The sequence below is a fragment of the Sipha flava genome, unplaced genomic scaffold (assembly GCF_003268045.1).
Source record: "Sipha flava isolate LNK unplaced genomic scaffold, YSA_version1 197_pilon_pilon, whole genome shotgun sequence".
NCBI lineage: Eukaryota > Metazoa > Arthropoda > Insecta > Hemiptera > Aphididae > Sipha > Sipha flava.
In genome coordinates this window covers 1,553,851-1,573,362 of record NW_020272774.1, presented here as the reverse complement: position 1 = coordinate 1,573,362, position 19,512 = coordinate 1,553,851, and the positions used below count along the sequence as shown (strand labels likewise).

General features: G+C 30.1%; 1 protein-coding gene and 1 pseudogene across 1 annotated transcript; both read right to left on the bottom strand.

Annotated features, from left to right (window-relative positions):
• Positions 1-724, bottom strand: part of LOC112681809 — a 4,045-nt pseudogene extending 3,321 nt beyond the window's left edge.
• A 13,491-nt stretch (positions 725-14,215) lies between these two features.
• On the bottom strand, positions 14,216-18,463 carry LOC112681808 (protein FAM200A-like). The gene is made up of 3 exons (XM_025552122.1): positions 18,397-18,463; positions 16,444-16,517; positions 14,216-14,533 (listed from the first exon to the last, which is right to left on the bottom strand). The coding sequence occupies exons 1-3, from the start codon at positions 18,461-18,463 to the stop codon at positions 14,216-14,218; spliced, it is 459 nt and encodes a 152-aa protein (XP_025407907.1).
• Between the last annotated feature and the right edge of the window lie 1,049 nt (positions 18,464-19,512).

The window sequence follows — 19,512 nt, the reverse complement described above, 5'->3', positions numbered from 1 at the left end:
ATTGGCATCATATCCATCAACATATCGTTCCACAGTTCTTTTCTGATGTCTAGTTTGTAATACTCCACGTAATACTTTCCCGGGAGTTTTAATTCAACTTTCATCCTGAACACCGCCGAATTGTTCGTATTCCACAGCCACGACAGTTTAGTTATCAACACTGGATCTTGTCCGCGGTTGCCTACCTTATGAGTTGGAGCGACAACGATTGTTTGGCCACTTTGGTCCAGAGTGGCCAAGGTAGTGGTGTTTTTATTGAGTGGTTGATTGACCACTATACCACCGGACGGTGCGCGTACTAACCGATTTTTAGCCTTCGTAAAACACTTTTTGTGCATCACACGATTGCACGCTGTCAAACGTAGAAATTTCAAGTTATGGTTAGAATAGTGTATTTTGCTTAACTCCGCGAATAATTTTTAGAAAATTTTGATATTTATAACAAAATCTTAAGTCTAGTCATACGTTTCTATCTTACCGATGCACTTAACCATTCTCAGGGCATTAAAAAAAACTTTCTTTTCACACAGTGAACATTTCTTCGTCGTATACATCAGCTTCTTTACTTTCAGGTGACCAACTACAGTGCATATACAACTTGCCTCCATGTTGTTCATCGTTTTTTTTGATCTATCTTCTACAAAAAATTAAATATATAAACAATAAGATATACTCACAAAATTAGTTCGTAATAAGGAAGACAAAATGAACGAAATCCACGTCAAATGAAAGAATAATTTTAATATCAAAATATCAACAACTGTCTCCAGTGGTAACCACGGAAAACGTTAGTTGACTTTTTGAGATTGCCTATGACAACTATTGTGTACTGAATATCCATATTCCATATTATATTTAACGGTAGTTGATATTTTGAAATTGCCTAGGGAAACTATTAAGTAATATTATTTTTATAATACACCAAAATCACATGATTTGGATTTATGCGGTATTTCAAAATACACTGTTTGTTCGATTCATAAACATTTCAAATTTATATTTTTCCCCCCAGCGTGTTTATGTTGTGTTCGTTGTTTTTTGTGTACGTAACGTTTGGTATCGTGCGTTCGCTGCGGTGTGGTCGGCAACGGCATCAGCTGTTTGTGTGTTGACTGCCCAGCGCGTGCGTGCCGTCGTTACGTAATGTTCGTTATTTCGTCGTTTTCATATATATTTCGTAAATGTTAAAAGTCATGCTCTCAGTGCCTTAAGTTTTTATGTGTTTTTCGTTTTTGTGCGGTGGCACTGAGACTTTCATCGTAGGGAGATGGTGGCTGGGGCCGTAGCTTTCGTGGTGAATGTCGTCGGCACCATCACTCTCTTCCTTCCGTACGTTCTTCATGTGCACATCGACCTCTCGTCGTTACCGATTTCGTTTGTGATTTCTTCGTGTCTGCAGTTGAACACGTCATTATGAACACGTATATTATTTACTATTTATGTCATAATAAAAATATATGGAACTTACAAAAATAATGCTTGTCAACCAATTATTTCTGGAATGTTGTCATACATTTCATTGCTATTGGATTACTTTGTTTTGTTTATCTATTGTAATTTGTTATCACATTATTGTTTATTTTTCAGTAGTAATTTTTTGATATGAATTAAAAAAAAATGTATGTATAGTACATTTCTAAAAACATTGTCTCGTATTTCTTTAGAGGTTAGGTTTTCCCAATAAAAAATTATAAAACATTGATTACTATTATTATTATTATTATTATTATTATTTTATTGACTTACTCAATCTAGCTGTACTTTGAGTTATGTATTATTAAAACAATTTTTTAATCCATATTTACGGTATTAGTAAGACCATACGAATCTCCTACGAATAAAAATAGGGAACTGAATAAGTTAAGGTGTAAACACGTTTACAATATTATAAATTCACAGAAAATGTAGAGCGACGGGTTTTAAAAATCGAACCTTAATTTTGCGTGAACGTGGAAGTGCGTACACGTGAAACGAGAAGCATTAATATTTGCGTTCCAACGGTATTATTGTTGTACCTGGTAAAAAACGTGGTACGAAATACGTTACGTATACACCGAACTATTTGGCGCAACTCGTCAATACGTCACTACCATATCCATATGTAGGGGTTATAAATGAAGTATATTAAATAATAATTATTAATTAAATAAATTTTAATAATAATTAATGAATATACATCTTAAAGAAATATTCAGTATCGATATCATCGTTCTCTATGATGATAACACCGTGGACTTTTGTATTATAAATATTATTATAAATATTTTTTTTTTTTTTTTTAATTTGCACTAAAAATAATTATTCGTTATAACTAAAGAGAGCCACTCGGCCGTATTGTCCGCGGTACGGGGCTTTGAACCATTCGACCCGACCGTCCGACGACCCGCGTGTTGTTCTTGTTATTCGTTTTCAGTCGGTTCGAGATAAAATACGTGTTATGTAAACCAACAGCGTGAAGCCGTTTTAATAATATTATAATATATTAAATATAATCATATTTTATTTGTGACCAGTGCGAGCTCGATCGTCATGAAGAAAATGGCGAATTTCAATATGGTTTAAAAATACCACGGTCTAAATACGGTCCGTGAACTCGTTTCTATTGAAAAAAATACGTTGACAGCGAACGAGTTTGAATCCGGCACCGACGTCGTGCGTTCGATCCGATTCATTGGCCCCGAGGTTGCCGAGGACGGGACCTCGATGAAATGCTCTTCCCCTATCCTCAGTACCCCATTCTATCCGCCTACCCGTGTCGACATTTTAATACGTAACGCGTATTTTTTTTCAGTCCACGTGACATAGTGCGAAAATAATTTCCGTCCATCGCGTATCCACGTACGTCCCCAAAACTCGTCGTTACGTAATCTTATCAACCGAGGAGAAGAAGAACAAATGTCAGTGATATCAATTTTTTAAACTGTCACATTTTTTGTGATGGGTACAATGTGATCCATTTATAGAAAAATAGTGATAGAGCTCTCCATATGGCTCTAACATGGCAAGAATCTATACGATGATCCTGGAAATTGTCACTGAATCCGTCCCGAGTCTAACGTTGCCGAACTGTTCGATATAGATATGACTGACTTTTCGCTCGTCCGATTCTTTTGATCAATTATTTGCATATGTTTTCGTAGCAGAACGTTGATCGAGCTGGGAAAAAATGCTGAACGGGTCACGTACACCTTATCATTTTAAATGTTGTCGTCGCATCGGTCCGAAGGGTACAAATAACGTCTCGAATATCACTAATATTTTACGAGCGCGACAAATAGAGATGCGTTTCCGCCAACACTACCCACGCTTAAGAATTTCGGGTTCAAAGGAAGAGCCAATTTTCGTTTTGAAATTGAATAATTCTGAAATGAAGGTACACCATTTCCGTAGCATCTCCGATTCAAAATGTTCATCTTAACTCATGATCGATGAAATCGGACACAGACCAACAGCAAGTCTATCGTGTATGTATTTCGGTATTTTTCTTTTTTTTCTTTTTCACACTTTTTTTTTGCGTGAAAGAATGTGTCACACAGAATCTCATTAAATCGGAAATTGGACAAGAAGAGTAGTACTGCGAGGGAGTTCTTATTTTTTTTCTATTCCCGAGAAACGTTGAACGTCCATCGTAATACGTTTATTGTACATTTTTCGACAAGATGCGAACGACACGGGTACGGCGTCGGCAATCGGACCTATTTTATTCACGGAAATGTTTATCACATTCTCGCACGTCTCGTCCTCACCTAACTTCTAATCCCGTATCTGAACAAATGTAAGAGTACATATGAATATAAACATATGAATAATGTGATATATAATAATGCGCAATGGCGCCGGACCACAAAATTAAAAAAATAAAATATGTGACACACAGTGGCGTAATTTGGAATTGGTTTTGAGGTGGGATTGGGATATAAATTTATACTATCATTCTAGTGGGGCTATGCCCCCCCACACCCCCTTTAACCATTAAATCTCATATATCTCAATATTATATTAATTTATTATTATAAATTAAATGGTATAATGATGATTGTAAAAAATGTTAATTATTAATTATTAACTTTTTTTAACTTTGTACTTACAGGTTGTTCTACAGAAATCATTGATCTAATTCTTTGTTTTTCCTAAGAAAATATCCTTGTGTTATTGATTTTTAAATTTATGGATATGGGTATGCCATAATAATTACATAGAAATAAGAAATATATAAATGTATAAAGATTTAGATGATTTCAAAAAATAGTTCAACTTTATTACGACAAGTTTTTTACTAGGTTGGTCTTGATCTGAATTACATTTAGACAAGCTGTTTTCTTGATCAGTTTCTTTAAATTTTTTTAAAAAAATAAATAAAAGCATTCGATTGCCTTTTCATTTTTAATTTAATAATTGAATATGTAATTAAGTAATATATTAAATTTACATTATCGCACAATAGACACACATCCACAGTTAAAGAAAAAATAATATTATTTTATTACTCGCTTATTATATATAATATAAATAATAATAGACATTGGTGTTGTACTATTGCTGATCGTTTACAGTTTTATAATATTTCAAAATAGTTAATACCAGTGTTGCCAGTTATAATTTTTTTAAAAAGCTATGAGTACTATCACAAAAGGCGGAAATCAGCTGAAAAAAAATTGATTAATAACAAACATATTAACGCAAAAATAAAAATATTAATACTATTAAAGTTATTGGCAATTTCCATTTTTTTTCTTTAGTAAAGCAATTAATCTTTTTATTATATTTTACAAGTATATAATATTATTAGAACATTAAATATAATAAATAAAGATATTAAATAATCATAATTCATAGCTTATTAAATTTTAATGTTCTGAGCATTCCAACATTAAAACAACAAACAAGGAAATAAAATAATAAGTAATAAAAATAACAAAACAAAATTAATAGATAATACTTAAAAAATGTTAAAATAGTGAATTAAAGTCTTTTGAATTACGAATCTACAATCCTGAAATGAACTAAGGTATACTAGTCCGAGGTGTAAAGTGATAACTATTAACTAGATATGAATATAAATCCGATTCGTAGTTAACAACCACCACAGATAAATATAATTTGTTATGATAACAACCATAAATATGGTTTATCATATGGAATGATAACAAAAACGAAGGGAAAAACTCATGATATCAATGTCGTTGTGTAATATTATACTTATATACACAAACAATTAATGGTTAGAAAAAAAGCTAGGAGAAGGATTGTGTATTTTTTCAGTCAGAATGAAATGAAAAAGGCCAGATTTAGCCTTAAAAAGGTCAGATTTGAACTTAAAAAGGCCAACATGGCATCACTGGTTAATACCTTATACCACTGAATAAAATAATATAATGATACATTGTTTGTCGACGTCGTCAAAAGCAATTTCCTAGGAAAATAAACCAAGTAATAAGACTTATAAAAATACTTTAAAAATAAGACCCATTATATATAGTTATTGTAGTAATATGTCAACCACTGTATTCATTCCATTAATATTAATGATTATAATAAGAACTTTTAGATTATATAATAAAAAATTGATAAATAACTAACATTAATATTTGTTTTAGAAAAAATTTATTGCAAAAAATATTGCATGCTTTAAGCATTAAAAAAGAGTGGTAAATTGTAGATTTATCAGTGTTATATTTTAACTCTGGGCTATACAATTTTCTTGTCATATATTATAATTGTTGAACTATCGTAGTTTTATATTAGTAAAATAAAAAAAAATCTCAACTATGATAATATCCATGTATTCTTATTTTTTATCTTAAAATCTTTTAAAGCTTAGTGCTTACGGAAATTTAATTATAATTATTCTAAAAAAAAAAAGCGTCTGGGGGGGATATATCCCCATATTACCCCCCCAAAATTACGCCAATGAATTAAGCGACACTGAGAATCAAATCACATGGCTGTTATATGTACTAATCATACCAATAATAAAATATCTAAATTTGGTTTTTCAATAGCAAATTATGACGAAATACAGTTGTTAGGTACAAAATTGTTAAAATAATAAAATCAAACAATTATTGTCGTTGCATGTTGTTGTAATCAAAAAATAATAAATTAATGAACGTTTACAACTCTTTGTAATATTATATTAATAAAAAAATTTGTTTAAAATTCCACTGTTGGTCGAAAAAGTTTAAATAATATTTCCTTTTCACAAGACACAAGACATCAACATTTGATATTCCAACTATTCTTCTCACATTGTACTTCTTAAACTGGGTTTAATCAATTTAAATTTAGAAAATGCCTTTTCTAGCGATGTACTTGATACCGGAAGAATTAAAGCAATCGTTAATGCTTCATTCATTAGCCGTAGGATGTATATCCTTCAGGCCATTTTAATAAAGCGCATTATAACTTTGATTAATAATGTTATGGTGTTCTAAATGATCTTAATTTTTCTTCTTCTTTATTTTTATCTTAATTTTCATCACTTTCATGGTCTTCGATTGAATCATTATATTTATGAATTTTAAACGTGTTAATATCCTATTATTTATTACTAGTTTGTCTTACTATATTATTACTTAATTACTTCCCGAGTACATACAATGCACATGCATTATATGAACAGCCACTCATTCCTTCAAAAAGGTGTAACTGTTATCACAGTGTCTTTCAACTGTGTTATTCGGCGCCACTGACATCGCATTATGTGACGTCTATGTACAGTAATATTATGTAGATGTCAAGTGCGGAGTGAACGCGATACATCGATCTGACAGTTTGAACCGCAAATACAAACCAATCATGTTTACAGTAATAATATTTATACTCCAATTTTATATTTAGTAATCCTAACTGTTATTTCAGTTCGTCTTGTATGATTAAATAGGTAATACATCTAAAAAATAATAATTATTGTTATAAATACTGTATAAAATAAAAATAACTAAATTTATATTATGTTTTCACCATACAACAGAAATCAATTAAGTTTATAATCATGGTTTTAATATACTAATATTATAATAACTATGTTATTATTTATATTAAATACATAATTGATTACTAACACCAATAAGTTAATAAAAAATATTAGACAAAAATATTCGTGATTTAAATTATCCGGCCGATATGTACATTTCCCGTAAAACATATATATTATGTCATGATGAAATAAAAAAGCCTAAACAATCATGTACGAAATTAGTATATTAATTCAGAATGTGTTGGATATTTTTTTTACCTTTTCAGGGGCTATAAAGAAGATACGCCATTATTATAACCTAATTCAAATAATACCGACTGTAACCGGTATACCAATATATGTCATCTGCATGCTTTACATACTTTGAATAATTTATACCATATAACAAACGCACCTTATTTTTTACATATATGAACACCAATGCAGGGATTAATGTTGGGTAGAGGAGCTTTTCGCAACTCATGGGTCACAACACGAAATCGGGTCGCAAACAGTCTATAATTGGTCACTAAAAAATCTAAAAGTTGATGAATTGTTTACATTATATACTTTATTTGTATGAAAAAGCTTTAAAAGAAAATTAATAAAACATTTTCCGCAAATATTTTTTCACGAAAAACAAATATTAAATTTAGAATGTTGATCTCAAACATAATTTACTGATTAAAATTTGCGTAAACGATTAAATTTCATAAGTTATCCACGATAATTTGTCAACATTTTTCTCGTTACCAATTATCAATAATGTGAACTTTATTGGGCATTTTCATTACCCGGGTCTAATTATGGTAGTTGAAAATAATTAAGTGTGCGGACTGGAACAGATCAAAGTCTCAAATCCTCAATTTAATTGAACATAGAATATGGTTTTCAAAGGCCAGATGAAAAATTGGGTTAATATGATATTGATCGCCTACCTACTAAGGTCAAAAACCACTAATGTAGAGAACGCCTGCGGTTCTATTTAGAATAGGAACAACCTAGTGGAATATTCGGAAATTAAATTAGACGGAGAAACGTATTTTTCAGTACAGACACATAAATGTTTGTGCTCGATCATAAGCGTTTTATTTAATGACTCTAGGAGACATTTTTTTAATCACACGTGAAAGGAAAATGTTGTTTCTTTCAACACATTTGTAGTTTTTTGAACTTATGCTATTGTATCCATTGCAGTAAAGTATTTTTTTCAAATTAATTATTTTGAAGGTTTACAGTAAGGTTTCACACACAAAAAAAATTAGCCAAAGTTACTTTTTTATTTTATCTTTAATTGTATGCTCTTAAGAACACACTAATTTAAATAATGAATATTAATTTTATATTATTTTTTTATTATGTAATCATTTGTGAATGTTGTATAACACAGACCGGTAATAATTTATACTAAGTTCATCTTATCATATTCACGTAAGAACAAACAAATACTTTTTACACTCTTTTTACATACATTTATAAAAGGTTTTTCTGAATTCGATTAAACTTAGTCCTCGTACTCCAGGTAATAGTAAAACTTTAAAAATGGCAAAATTGTAATGCATGGATAAATGTTATTACTGAATTAGATTAATCATCTTAAAAGTAATTTATCATTGCATTCAAAAAACAATTCGAATTGAAAGACGTTAGGTAGATAAGTTTATACTTCTAAAAATGTTTTATATAGTAGAAGAAATTAAAAATTAAAAATTGTATAAAGATAAGGTAGGTTAAAATTTTAATTTTCCAACTTTGGCGACTACAAAGCAGTTGAAATTTGGGTAAATGAAACATTTACAATTGTCCCTAATTAACACATACTTCATTAAAATAATTCAAAACTATTAAATGTTTTCTATTTATATAATTTAATGTACATAAATCATAAATAAACAATTCGTTGTAATATCCTATTTTGTAACGTTGGTAAATATTTTTTGTGACTTTCAATAAATAAAATGTTTACGTACCTAAAATCTTGTATTCAATTGTAGAGCTAATTATACAAATATTAAAAGTGCTATGATTTTTTAACTAAAAAAAATGTAATGGGCCATAATTTAATTTTCAAACGATCATCAATTTTCTTTTAAGCTAAATTTTAGGTTAAAGGTGAGTGCGTGCGTGTGTTGTTAACACCCGTTTTCATAGAAGTCCAGTTCCGGTCAAATGAATACACAATAGATCCTAAGTGCAAAGGTTCGACCGGTGTGGCGGCGGTGGCAGATCCATCGTCGTCGTTAACCCTTTTTTTATCCTTTTATTTATCCCCGCAGTTATTCCCACCGAACACATAATACCGGCAGCCATACAAACAACAAGACCAGTACGACTTAACCAGCGACAGCAGCTATCGGGACTCGTACATAAAATGTGACACGAAAGTGAAATAGAGAGACGGGAGTGAGAGAGGGATGGACAGAGGGCTAAAAAATGCGACCAGCAGAATTATTAACGCGTTTTGTATTTAAAAACGCATCAAGTAATGAATTGTGTGTCGTTGCGACGGTTAAGTTTGCTCTGTTACACGGCGTGGTAGTCTATCGTTGTTTTAATGTAGAACAACACAACAAATTATTATAATAATCATTAGTATGATATTAATACAAGTAATTAATGTCTCTTTCAGTGGCGGTTTTAGCAATGGCATAAAAATAGCGTTGCACATGCCGTGATGAGTACATGAATCAATCATATATGAGATAAACATTTAAAATTTTTTTAATCTGGATCATTTTACGTATAACGATACTAAGTGTCCATACCAGGGCACCAAAAAGTTTTTATAATGTTATGAGTAGAGCCCGGATTTATATGCATTTGCATCTTTGTACTAAGTGTATGCACGTCTATGAGGGTTTAAAATGTCCACGATTCATATAAAACCAAATTTAAACACTAAATTTTATATTGCAAATTTTGCATATTTAATGAGTGTTTAATAAATTAAAAATCTTTGTATTTTTTTTAAGTTTTCTATTTGTTTTTTGAGAGTAGGTAACTTCAAATAATCTAAAATATATATATTTAGTTTTTTTTTTTATTTGTATTCTCATTTTTAAGTTTCCTAAAAGTTTTAGATTTTTTTTATCATTTTTATTTTTTGTTTTTGATAAAATATTTAAAATTTTATTTGGTGTAAAAGTGTGGTTTAAAAAGAAAAAAAAAACACATTTTATAAAGTGTAATATAATGCATATAATTGCATATTTAAGCACTTTTTCTTTGCATATTTGTATCATATTTGACACTTTTTAAATGCATATAAATCCGAGTTCTAGGTATAACGTTAAACTATTCAAAAATCGATTGAAATCGATAATCAACAAAATAGAAACGAAAAACGATTAAAATTAATATCGAATAACATAAAAGAAAACGATTAACGATTGGAACATAAAAAAATTGCCACGGAAAAATATTTATAACTATCATAAAATAAATTTGGAACATAGTTATTTTGGTAAAATTGACTTAAATTACTAGGTAATCTAAATAAAATTCATATAAAAAGGATGTTTAAAACAGCAATATATTTATCAACTAATAATATATAAATAAGCATCACCAATTATGATTTATAAATATGCTTTCTGAAAATAAGTCGGATATTGTCGGCGCGGAACCCGTATAGCCTGCCTCATCAAAAATAATTTTGGTGACAATAAATACATATTTTTCGTGGTATGTGCATTTTATTGTTGTTATACAACAAATATGATTGCTTTATTAATAAGTTATGAAATATGAGAGTTACAAAAAAAAAAAATATCGTTTAAGGCAGGGGTGTAATGGTGTATTGGTATAAATACGCGGGTATACGGCGTATTCACATCAGCAGATTTTCAATTTTCGGCATATACCTAATGTAAAATATTATTTTACGGGTATACGCTTCTAAAATAACTCGAAAACAAAAAAAAACTAATAATAATTCAATTGTTCATTGAAAAAAAATGTTACGAACCATGAAATGTATTAAAATATTTAGCTGTTGAAGATTATAGTGTACGCTGTGTTTAATGTATTTTGTTAACTGTAGTGAATAACATTGATCAAAACAGTACGGAGTGTAAACATTTAGCCCACGGTTCTTAAATTTGCATCATGCAATTTATAATATGCTGCAAATGTATAGTATATCTTGTGGTGTTATATTTTATAATCTTAATAGAAATTATAAACATGTAGTTACAAAGGATTAATTAAATTTTTTTGAGCGTATCGAGAGAAAAAAATTGTCGAGCGAAGCAAGAATATTTATTTTAGGATTAATGTTCATATTTTTTAATGCGTACACCCCCAAATATATTTACACCACTGGTTAAAGATTATATATTAATATAATATAATATTTAAAATATATAATGTTATTTTATATAGTATTGATTGCTAAATACTACATTTGAAAACATTTCAAATTTTACACTGAATAACGCAAAACGCTAAATCATACATAACGTTTTAATTGTCAATAACGGTAAACGGAAAATTTTTTAAACGTTTAAATTTGTATAACGTTTAAATTATTTATAGGGTTAAAAGCTCATTTGCTTATAATGTTTAAATTTTCTATAACGGTACATAATATATATTATTTTGATGTAAGCCCTGGCCCATACTCAGTAAAAAATCAAATAAAACACAAGCGAAACTTTCAAAACACAAATAGGTGTTAAAAAATAACACTGTTTTTCCCGCACAACCAACGGTATACAGATCAGAAACGGATCCAGGGGATAAACCGTCATACCGCCTCCCACCAAGACATCCTGATAATAATGGCGACTTTAGTATTTATGTGTTGAAAATACTGTTATTAACAGCTATAGATGCAGTGAGCGAATGCAACGAACATATATTTCCCACAATATTTAAATCTCGTACCATAGATTAGGTTAAATTAGGATTACGTTATCAGTAAATGTAACTTAACTGCTGGGAAAAGTTTCTCAAAGATGCAAGAAGACCGTCTTACCTCATTACGTCTATTAAAAAAGGTACTAAAAGACGTATTAATGTTATTACTTCATACCTGTTACTCTATTAATTAGTTCTTTAAATATTTTTTGTTGATTATATTTATTAAATATATGACATCATACTAATATATATTTACACATTTATATATAATATATTATGTATATTATTATTTTATATACATTATATCATTATTTATATTATAAAGTATATATATATATATATATATAAATGATTTATTGATTTAAATAGTTGGCCCTCTCAGAAATTGGCTCTGGATCCGTGCCTAGTACAAATGACGAATAACTAACAGTTCAGAGCTAACGGTAAAAGATCAATATTGAATTACTTCAATAGAGTCGATATAGTTATAGATAACTGGAAACAATAAATATCGTATCACACAAATATCTTCAAAACAAATATTTGACGCGTATTCTATATAACGTAGCTATTGAACGTTTCGAAACATATTGATTTGAAACCCACACACGCATGTCGATCAGAAGTAATGGTATAAAATGCGATTTGATTCTTTCTCATGACTTGATGAACTAATAAATGTTTACGTACCCAAATTATAACAGTCCATGCAATGTTTATGTACATGCAAAGGTGGAGCAGTTATGAAAGAAGGACAACGAAAAACCAACGACGAACAAAAACAATTTGATGACATCGTCTGAACCACGGACCTTACGAGTATACCTACAAAACGAATCTGATCAATTGGACTGCTCACCTAAATTAACGATTATCACATCACGGAATCACATCGAAAGTAAAACAAACGTCTATGACGTTTACGAAATGGATAGTTCAGATATAATTAGCTATGATTGCACGTTCCTACAACACTAAACATGAAAATGACAATTTTTAAAATTAAGCTTTCAACTTACAGGTGCGTAGTGCCATAGATTTGTTATGAATTTAATCCGTGAACAAATCCATCTCCGAACAGGATATATATTTTTGATCGAACGAACCTATACATCAACATTAAGTGATGGTTGGTTACTGACGAACCTTTCATCTTTCGCAGACCTTTATTTGATAAATGTATTACAAATTAATTGGACTGAACACTAGGGATGCCATTTCGTGGGCTTTGAAATTAAATTTTAATTAAAGTACACGTTTTGTACTTTAATAAATCTAAAAATCATCCGAAACGAATTAGTCGTATTTGAAGACATAATATAAAAAATAAAAGTAGTCGGTTACAACTTATAACAAGACTTGAATTTCACAAAAAATTGGTTAGAAATGCGATTCCTTTGGAAATGTGATTTATTTTTCCACATTTCGCCTATGAGGTAGGTTCATTTGGTTACAAAACTTATTTTGTGCTGGTCCCAAAGCGAGTCTTATTATAGCTGTTTCCATTCTAAAATATATATTTCAATCGTTCAGAGCACTAATATTTTAACCAGTATTCATAAGTGGTCCGCAATCAAACATCCCCCCCTCCCATTTCCGGACATTTAGGTATTCATTTTTATCTCGGCACTGGATAAACTCATGTGTATTGGGACCAGTTCAGAGTATTCTGCATGGACCGTAATTTTAGGGACTTGGCAGGACTGAAAATACTGTTGACAAGAAACCGAAGTCGAACCGAAACTCATTCTAAATATTTTTTTAGACCGGACCATACTAAAAATTTAAAATAATTTGCTAGAGTTGACCGTCACCGGATCGCCAAAGGGGGATGAAATCTATTTCTAGCATATATAAATTAATTACTGTGAAACTGTACTATATAATATTGTACGATACATTAAACCTATAATCTTAAATCATGCTGAATCTTACATCAGTTTTTTAATTTGTTCCCTAATTATTGAGCCAGTAAGGGTGGTACTATTTTTAAATTTTAAAACAATTATATTTTACATTAATTTATATGTTTTTAAGACTAACTCAAATTTAGCATACTTTTTTAATTTACATGTTCCTTTCAATAGAGGTTCCCAAACTTTTTTCCCCGTAGACCACATGCCAATTTTTCCATTTTCGTAGATCCCTAAAATTAAATGCTTATAAACTCATCTAAGTGTTTTTCATAACTTACACGGAACTGCTCACCTGAATAGGCTTTATTATGGAATACATTTTTTTTAAATAAAAAACGTGTTATTTTTAATAATACCTTTATTTCTTTAATAATAAAAGTATTAAAATCAATTTTTTAATTATTAAAACGATAAAAAATGCAAATCAAATATAATAACATAGAAAAAAAATCAAGGTCGGTGTTAAAAAAAATTATCTTTAATGGGAAGGATAAGCCAGATGATTCGATAGTAAATTTTCAATAGTTGGCTCCAAATTAGTCAGGTTTAACCTCAAATCTTCTTTATCAGTAATTTCCAGTCTATTTCTTTTTTTTGTAAGAAGATTGACAACTGTGCTGAAACCTTTTTCCACGCAGTATGATGACGAAAAATCAATCAAAATCTTTCTTGCGATTCTCCATAAAGCAAGAAAAGTAACAGGTTTCTGAAGCCAGAACTGCTGATACCCATTTCTTAATTGTATCTTTAGTTCATCGTTAGTACTTATTCCGATCAGTTCTTCTTGTAAGTGCTTCTAGCACACATATTTTTCGTAAAAATTACGACACAAATTTTTGATTTATAACTCTCGAGAACCCCTATTTACACATGATGAACCCCAATTTTCGTTGACATTGACCCCTTAGAAGTTCGAATCGAGCTCAGGGGGTCGATATAGACTACTTTAGGAACCTGTGATTTATAGTAACCTATGGGGTAAACGGGGAGAAAGTACTTTGTAAATTAAAAAATCATAACATTTTTATATTTTATCATTGTTAATTTTCTAGTTCAATTTTAAATTTCCTTTTTGACGCAAAAATGAAATTAGTCTTCATATGTGTAATCATAAAATTCACCATGGCTTGTACCAGCTAAAAAAAATAATATTTTAAAATATTTTATATTATTTTTAATTAAATATATACATATCTTCAAATTCTTGATTCATTGAAAAGTATTACATTTACGATAAATAAGAACATTTTCAATTTTTGTTCAAATTACATATACACCAACTGTTTGTAGTCCAACAGACAACTTGGGTATGAGACAAAATTAAGAAAATTGGTAATAAAAAAGAAAAAGAAAAGTTATAATAATATCGATCACTTTAAATTATACAAATCATAGTAAAAAAAAAATATATTTAACAACCTGTATACATTGATAATGGTGATATTTAGTGATAATAAATATAATAGGCCACAGCGTACGATACACGTGTCGTGAATCTTGTGATAAAATCATCATAAATTAGGAAAGTTAAATAAAGGCAAATTGAATCTAGTTAATTTTAAACGGTGAGAAAATTATCATTAACTTGATATAAGTCTGATAGTGTTAGAAGTAAATTTAATTCACGACTTATTGGAAATGTAATACCTAATGATCATACATTTTAATAATTTGTTTTTCAACTCAAAAAAAAAAAAAAAACATAAACATTATTTATAAACAAAAATATGTTTTAATATTTAGTGAATATACGAATAAATTAAAATATAGATGGATACTGATTGCAATAATATATAACCTTAAAATAAATATCAAAATTGATAATTATCAAATTAAATTATTAAGCGAATTTATAAAATATTATACAATCATAGTCGTGTAATTCGTAGAAATGTTACACAAAATTATTATTAAGACTATAAGCAGATCAAAAATATTTGAACCAAATTGATTCGAACTTAAATCTGTGAAATACTGTGAAATTTTTGAATCATACCATATAACTGTTAATTGGTTGAATTTAAACTGTTCGTAGATTATTACAAAACTGTGTAAAACTGGTAATGTATAGTATATACCTATAAGGGTACATGTTAAATTGGTTAAAAATGAATATACTTGTAATTACGTCGGATGGCACGGAGTGGCATACGTACACAAGCCCATTCGTATCAACCGCGTCATAACGAGAATAATTGCAAATGCTGTTCTTGGAAATCTGTTCTAAATTAGTTATTGATGGGTACCCTGAACAACTCGATGATACATACGTATCGTGTAAAACAACGACACAAGAGAACAATGTTGATTCCCATGATAATATACGAGTTATTAATTCGGCTACATCACGATTCCGAAAATTTCACATATTTATATAAACAATTCGGTGTCATTTTAAATGCAATGTTGCACGATCGTTAAAATCTGAACTTACGTTGTCCATAATTTTGAACTGTGCAGTTGTATGTTTTTTAATTTACACGTGTAATTAGTTTGCACGAATATGGTTTAACGGATCATTATCACGGAATTTTGCTTTCATATGACATGTTCGTGAAGTTGGTACACCTTAGTTTTGCGATTTTTTTTTAAATCTGTGCCATTATTTTTCGAGTTATTTGCAAGTTAAATAATTTGCAAGTCAATTTTTAGAATTTGCAAGTCCAAACTTTCACTAAGAAACCAAAAAGTTTAATATGGACCAACTTCACGTAGTCCACCCATTTCGACCAAGAACCCAGTACCAAACAAAAGCCATTGATAAGCAAGAATTTTCAAGTCTATTTTCAGAAATTTTAAGTTATAGTAAAGTATATAGTATAGTAGGCCGCTATAAGCTTTTGAACTTCTGAAGTTTGCATGATGTTTAACCTGAAACTGTAAAGTGGTTTTCAACGCCAATGATTATAGCAAGTATTTACCCTCTAATATTCAACAACTGCTACAACAAAAGTAACAAGTAAAAATAAAAAAAATCATAATTTATAAGTGTTTATTTGTAGTTCAATTATGGTACATTATATTAGTTATTATATGTAAGGTATCTTTTTTTTTAACATTTATATCAATAATAAAAATGAAAACATAAAAAAAAGAATGAATGACTGTAACATTTAATTAATACTTCAGTGTCAAATAATAATATCTTATTGAAGCTTCAGAAGTAATTTTTTAATTATATTATTAAGAGTATATTTTTTGTATACATAAATCTGCTAAACTACTCAATTATTCTTTGTGCATTATGACTCATAAGTATATTTTAAATCACCATAAGGCTGAGAAACTTTATTAGATGCAATATTTCCGCCATAAATTTGAAAACATTTACGTTAAGATTAAACGTAAATAACTATAATAATATATACATATTTATACAAGCGCAAATGTCGGAATGATTGACGGTAACCTGGATGGTCTACCGGGGAAAAGGGAATGTTTAAATTCGGTAAACAATCGTTTTCGAATAACGATTTATAGCTCGTAGCTCAAAGTTTACTCTAGTATTATTCAGGTGTACGCGAGCGTTCTCTAAGAGCTTGAAAAAATAAATATCAGTCAACGCTGTATGGATATATTTTATGTTTACCTACTGTCGGAACACATATAACGCACTTGCGTTGGGGTAATATGCGCGTTTACTTATCGTATACCAAAATGACGTTTTACGCAATCGCAGGGTCTGGAGGTGATTCGACTTTACACGGACGTACAGAAAGGTTTGACGGTGAAATTACGAAAAAAAACTTTGTCAGGATGATCATATTATGTCCTTTTATGATATCGATGTCCGTAAAAATACACGAATGCGTTGTATTGTCTGTGAGTGTATTCATTTGATACGTCTTTATTACTGCAGTGTTATTTTAATTATCGTGTAAACGAAGTTGTATTCCGGAGCAGTGATGTAGTGATGAGGGGTGGGGCGCCCCGGCCGGCAGCAAAATTTCACAGTAAATAATAAAATAGACTTTGTAAATATTTGAACCATTTCATATTTTTAACGCAACTGTAAATTTATACACCAATGCAAAATTAGGATCGAAACGATTAAGTTTTGTTCGTATTTATTTAAATAAAGCTGGTGCTACACGATGCGTCAAACGTTGCCTCCAACATTGGCGTTCAAACGTTGACTGAACATTGGAACCAATGTTTGATGGAAGGATGCAACTACATGTTGTGACCAACGTTGGATCAAGTGTCATGTGAATGTTGGATGCAGTATACACCCTACAATGCATCTGTGTAGTGTGTATGAAGATTATAACCTATGAATATATTCAAACTTTAAGTTAAAACTTCAAAAAGTTAAATAGAAAAAATATAGATGACGTTTTTGTAGCTGCTACTATTGTAATTGTGCTATCTTGTAGTCAATTATTATTAAAAGCGAAAAAACAGAAAAAAAGACGTGTAAGGAGATGGTGGATTATAATACTTAAATGTAATACTTACTAGTTACTTAAAAAAAGTAAAGGTTTGTAAAAACTAAAAAAAAAATAACTACATAAAATATAGTTACTTCACATGGTCACGACATTAATTCAAGACTGGTCACAGGAGGACTACACATGTCGCACCGTGTAGCCGTATACCAAGTGCTGGTTGCAACTTTCTTCCAACGTTGGATACTCCTTTGACGCGGGTCAAAAATACCGACTTTTGGCGGGAATCGTTCCAACGCCAACATTGGACCCAAACGTTTGTCACCGGACATATGCATTACGGCTACACGATGTGGCGAATGATCGTGTGGCCAACGTTTGAAGGTATTGGACACATCGTGTAGCACCGGCTTAAGCGTTATCCAACATTTTATTATTATACTGGATAGAATCATATGACTACAAAAACTGTTGGGAAATTTGTAAAATGACTCTCTCACATTGAGATAGTCAAACACATTGAGGTTGTATGGTTCCACTCAATTTTTTAAAAGCTGGAACATCAGAAAATAAATAAAGTTCAAGTTCAAACTCGTGGAAAGTTGGTTCTGGTAATTATTTTTAATTAATTTTTAATAACGTCAGTTAAATATTTCCAGAACAAGTGGCTATAAATAAATCAAGTTTTTCGTTTTACCGCCTTAATCTTTTTTCTTTTCCGTACATCTTGATATCATCTCCCGTACCCACAAGGCAGTTGTTTTCAAACTCTTTTTACAATTACGGTGCCCTTGGAAAAAAGTTTGCTTTCATTATTGGACCCCCAACACCTGGGGCCTAAAATTTATCTTATTTCAGGGTACCTTCACAGAATGTCTAATTCAATATTGTTAGTGTCGACAGATTTATGCAGTCCGATATAATGGCATTTTCTTCTCCATAGTTCCATCTTGCTACATAAGGATAACGTTGTATAATACACTCGTATTTAAAACCTAGGAAAATATTAATTTTTTCAAATCGAGTTAAAATAACATTTAAAACGATTCTTAATATTTTCACGTACCTTGCGGAACAACAATAGTCGAGAATATATACATTTTTTGGGAGTGCACAAATTGTGAATAGCTCACCGACCTACGCCGTATGGTTTATAAATATTTTTGACGGACTCATTGAAAACTTGGGGTGCACTAGATTTTTGCGCAACCCCCTAGTGGTGCCGATGGATGAACATCATTTCCTAAGCGTCATAAAAAATAGTAGGTATATACCGAATCTAAATGTGTTGCATATGAAACAATTACATTTAATTAACGTTTTCAGAATAATGCTATGATATATACATTTAAACATAATTGCATCACTGAATCATTGGATTTCCAAA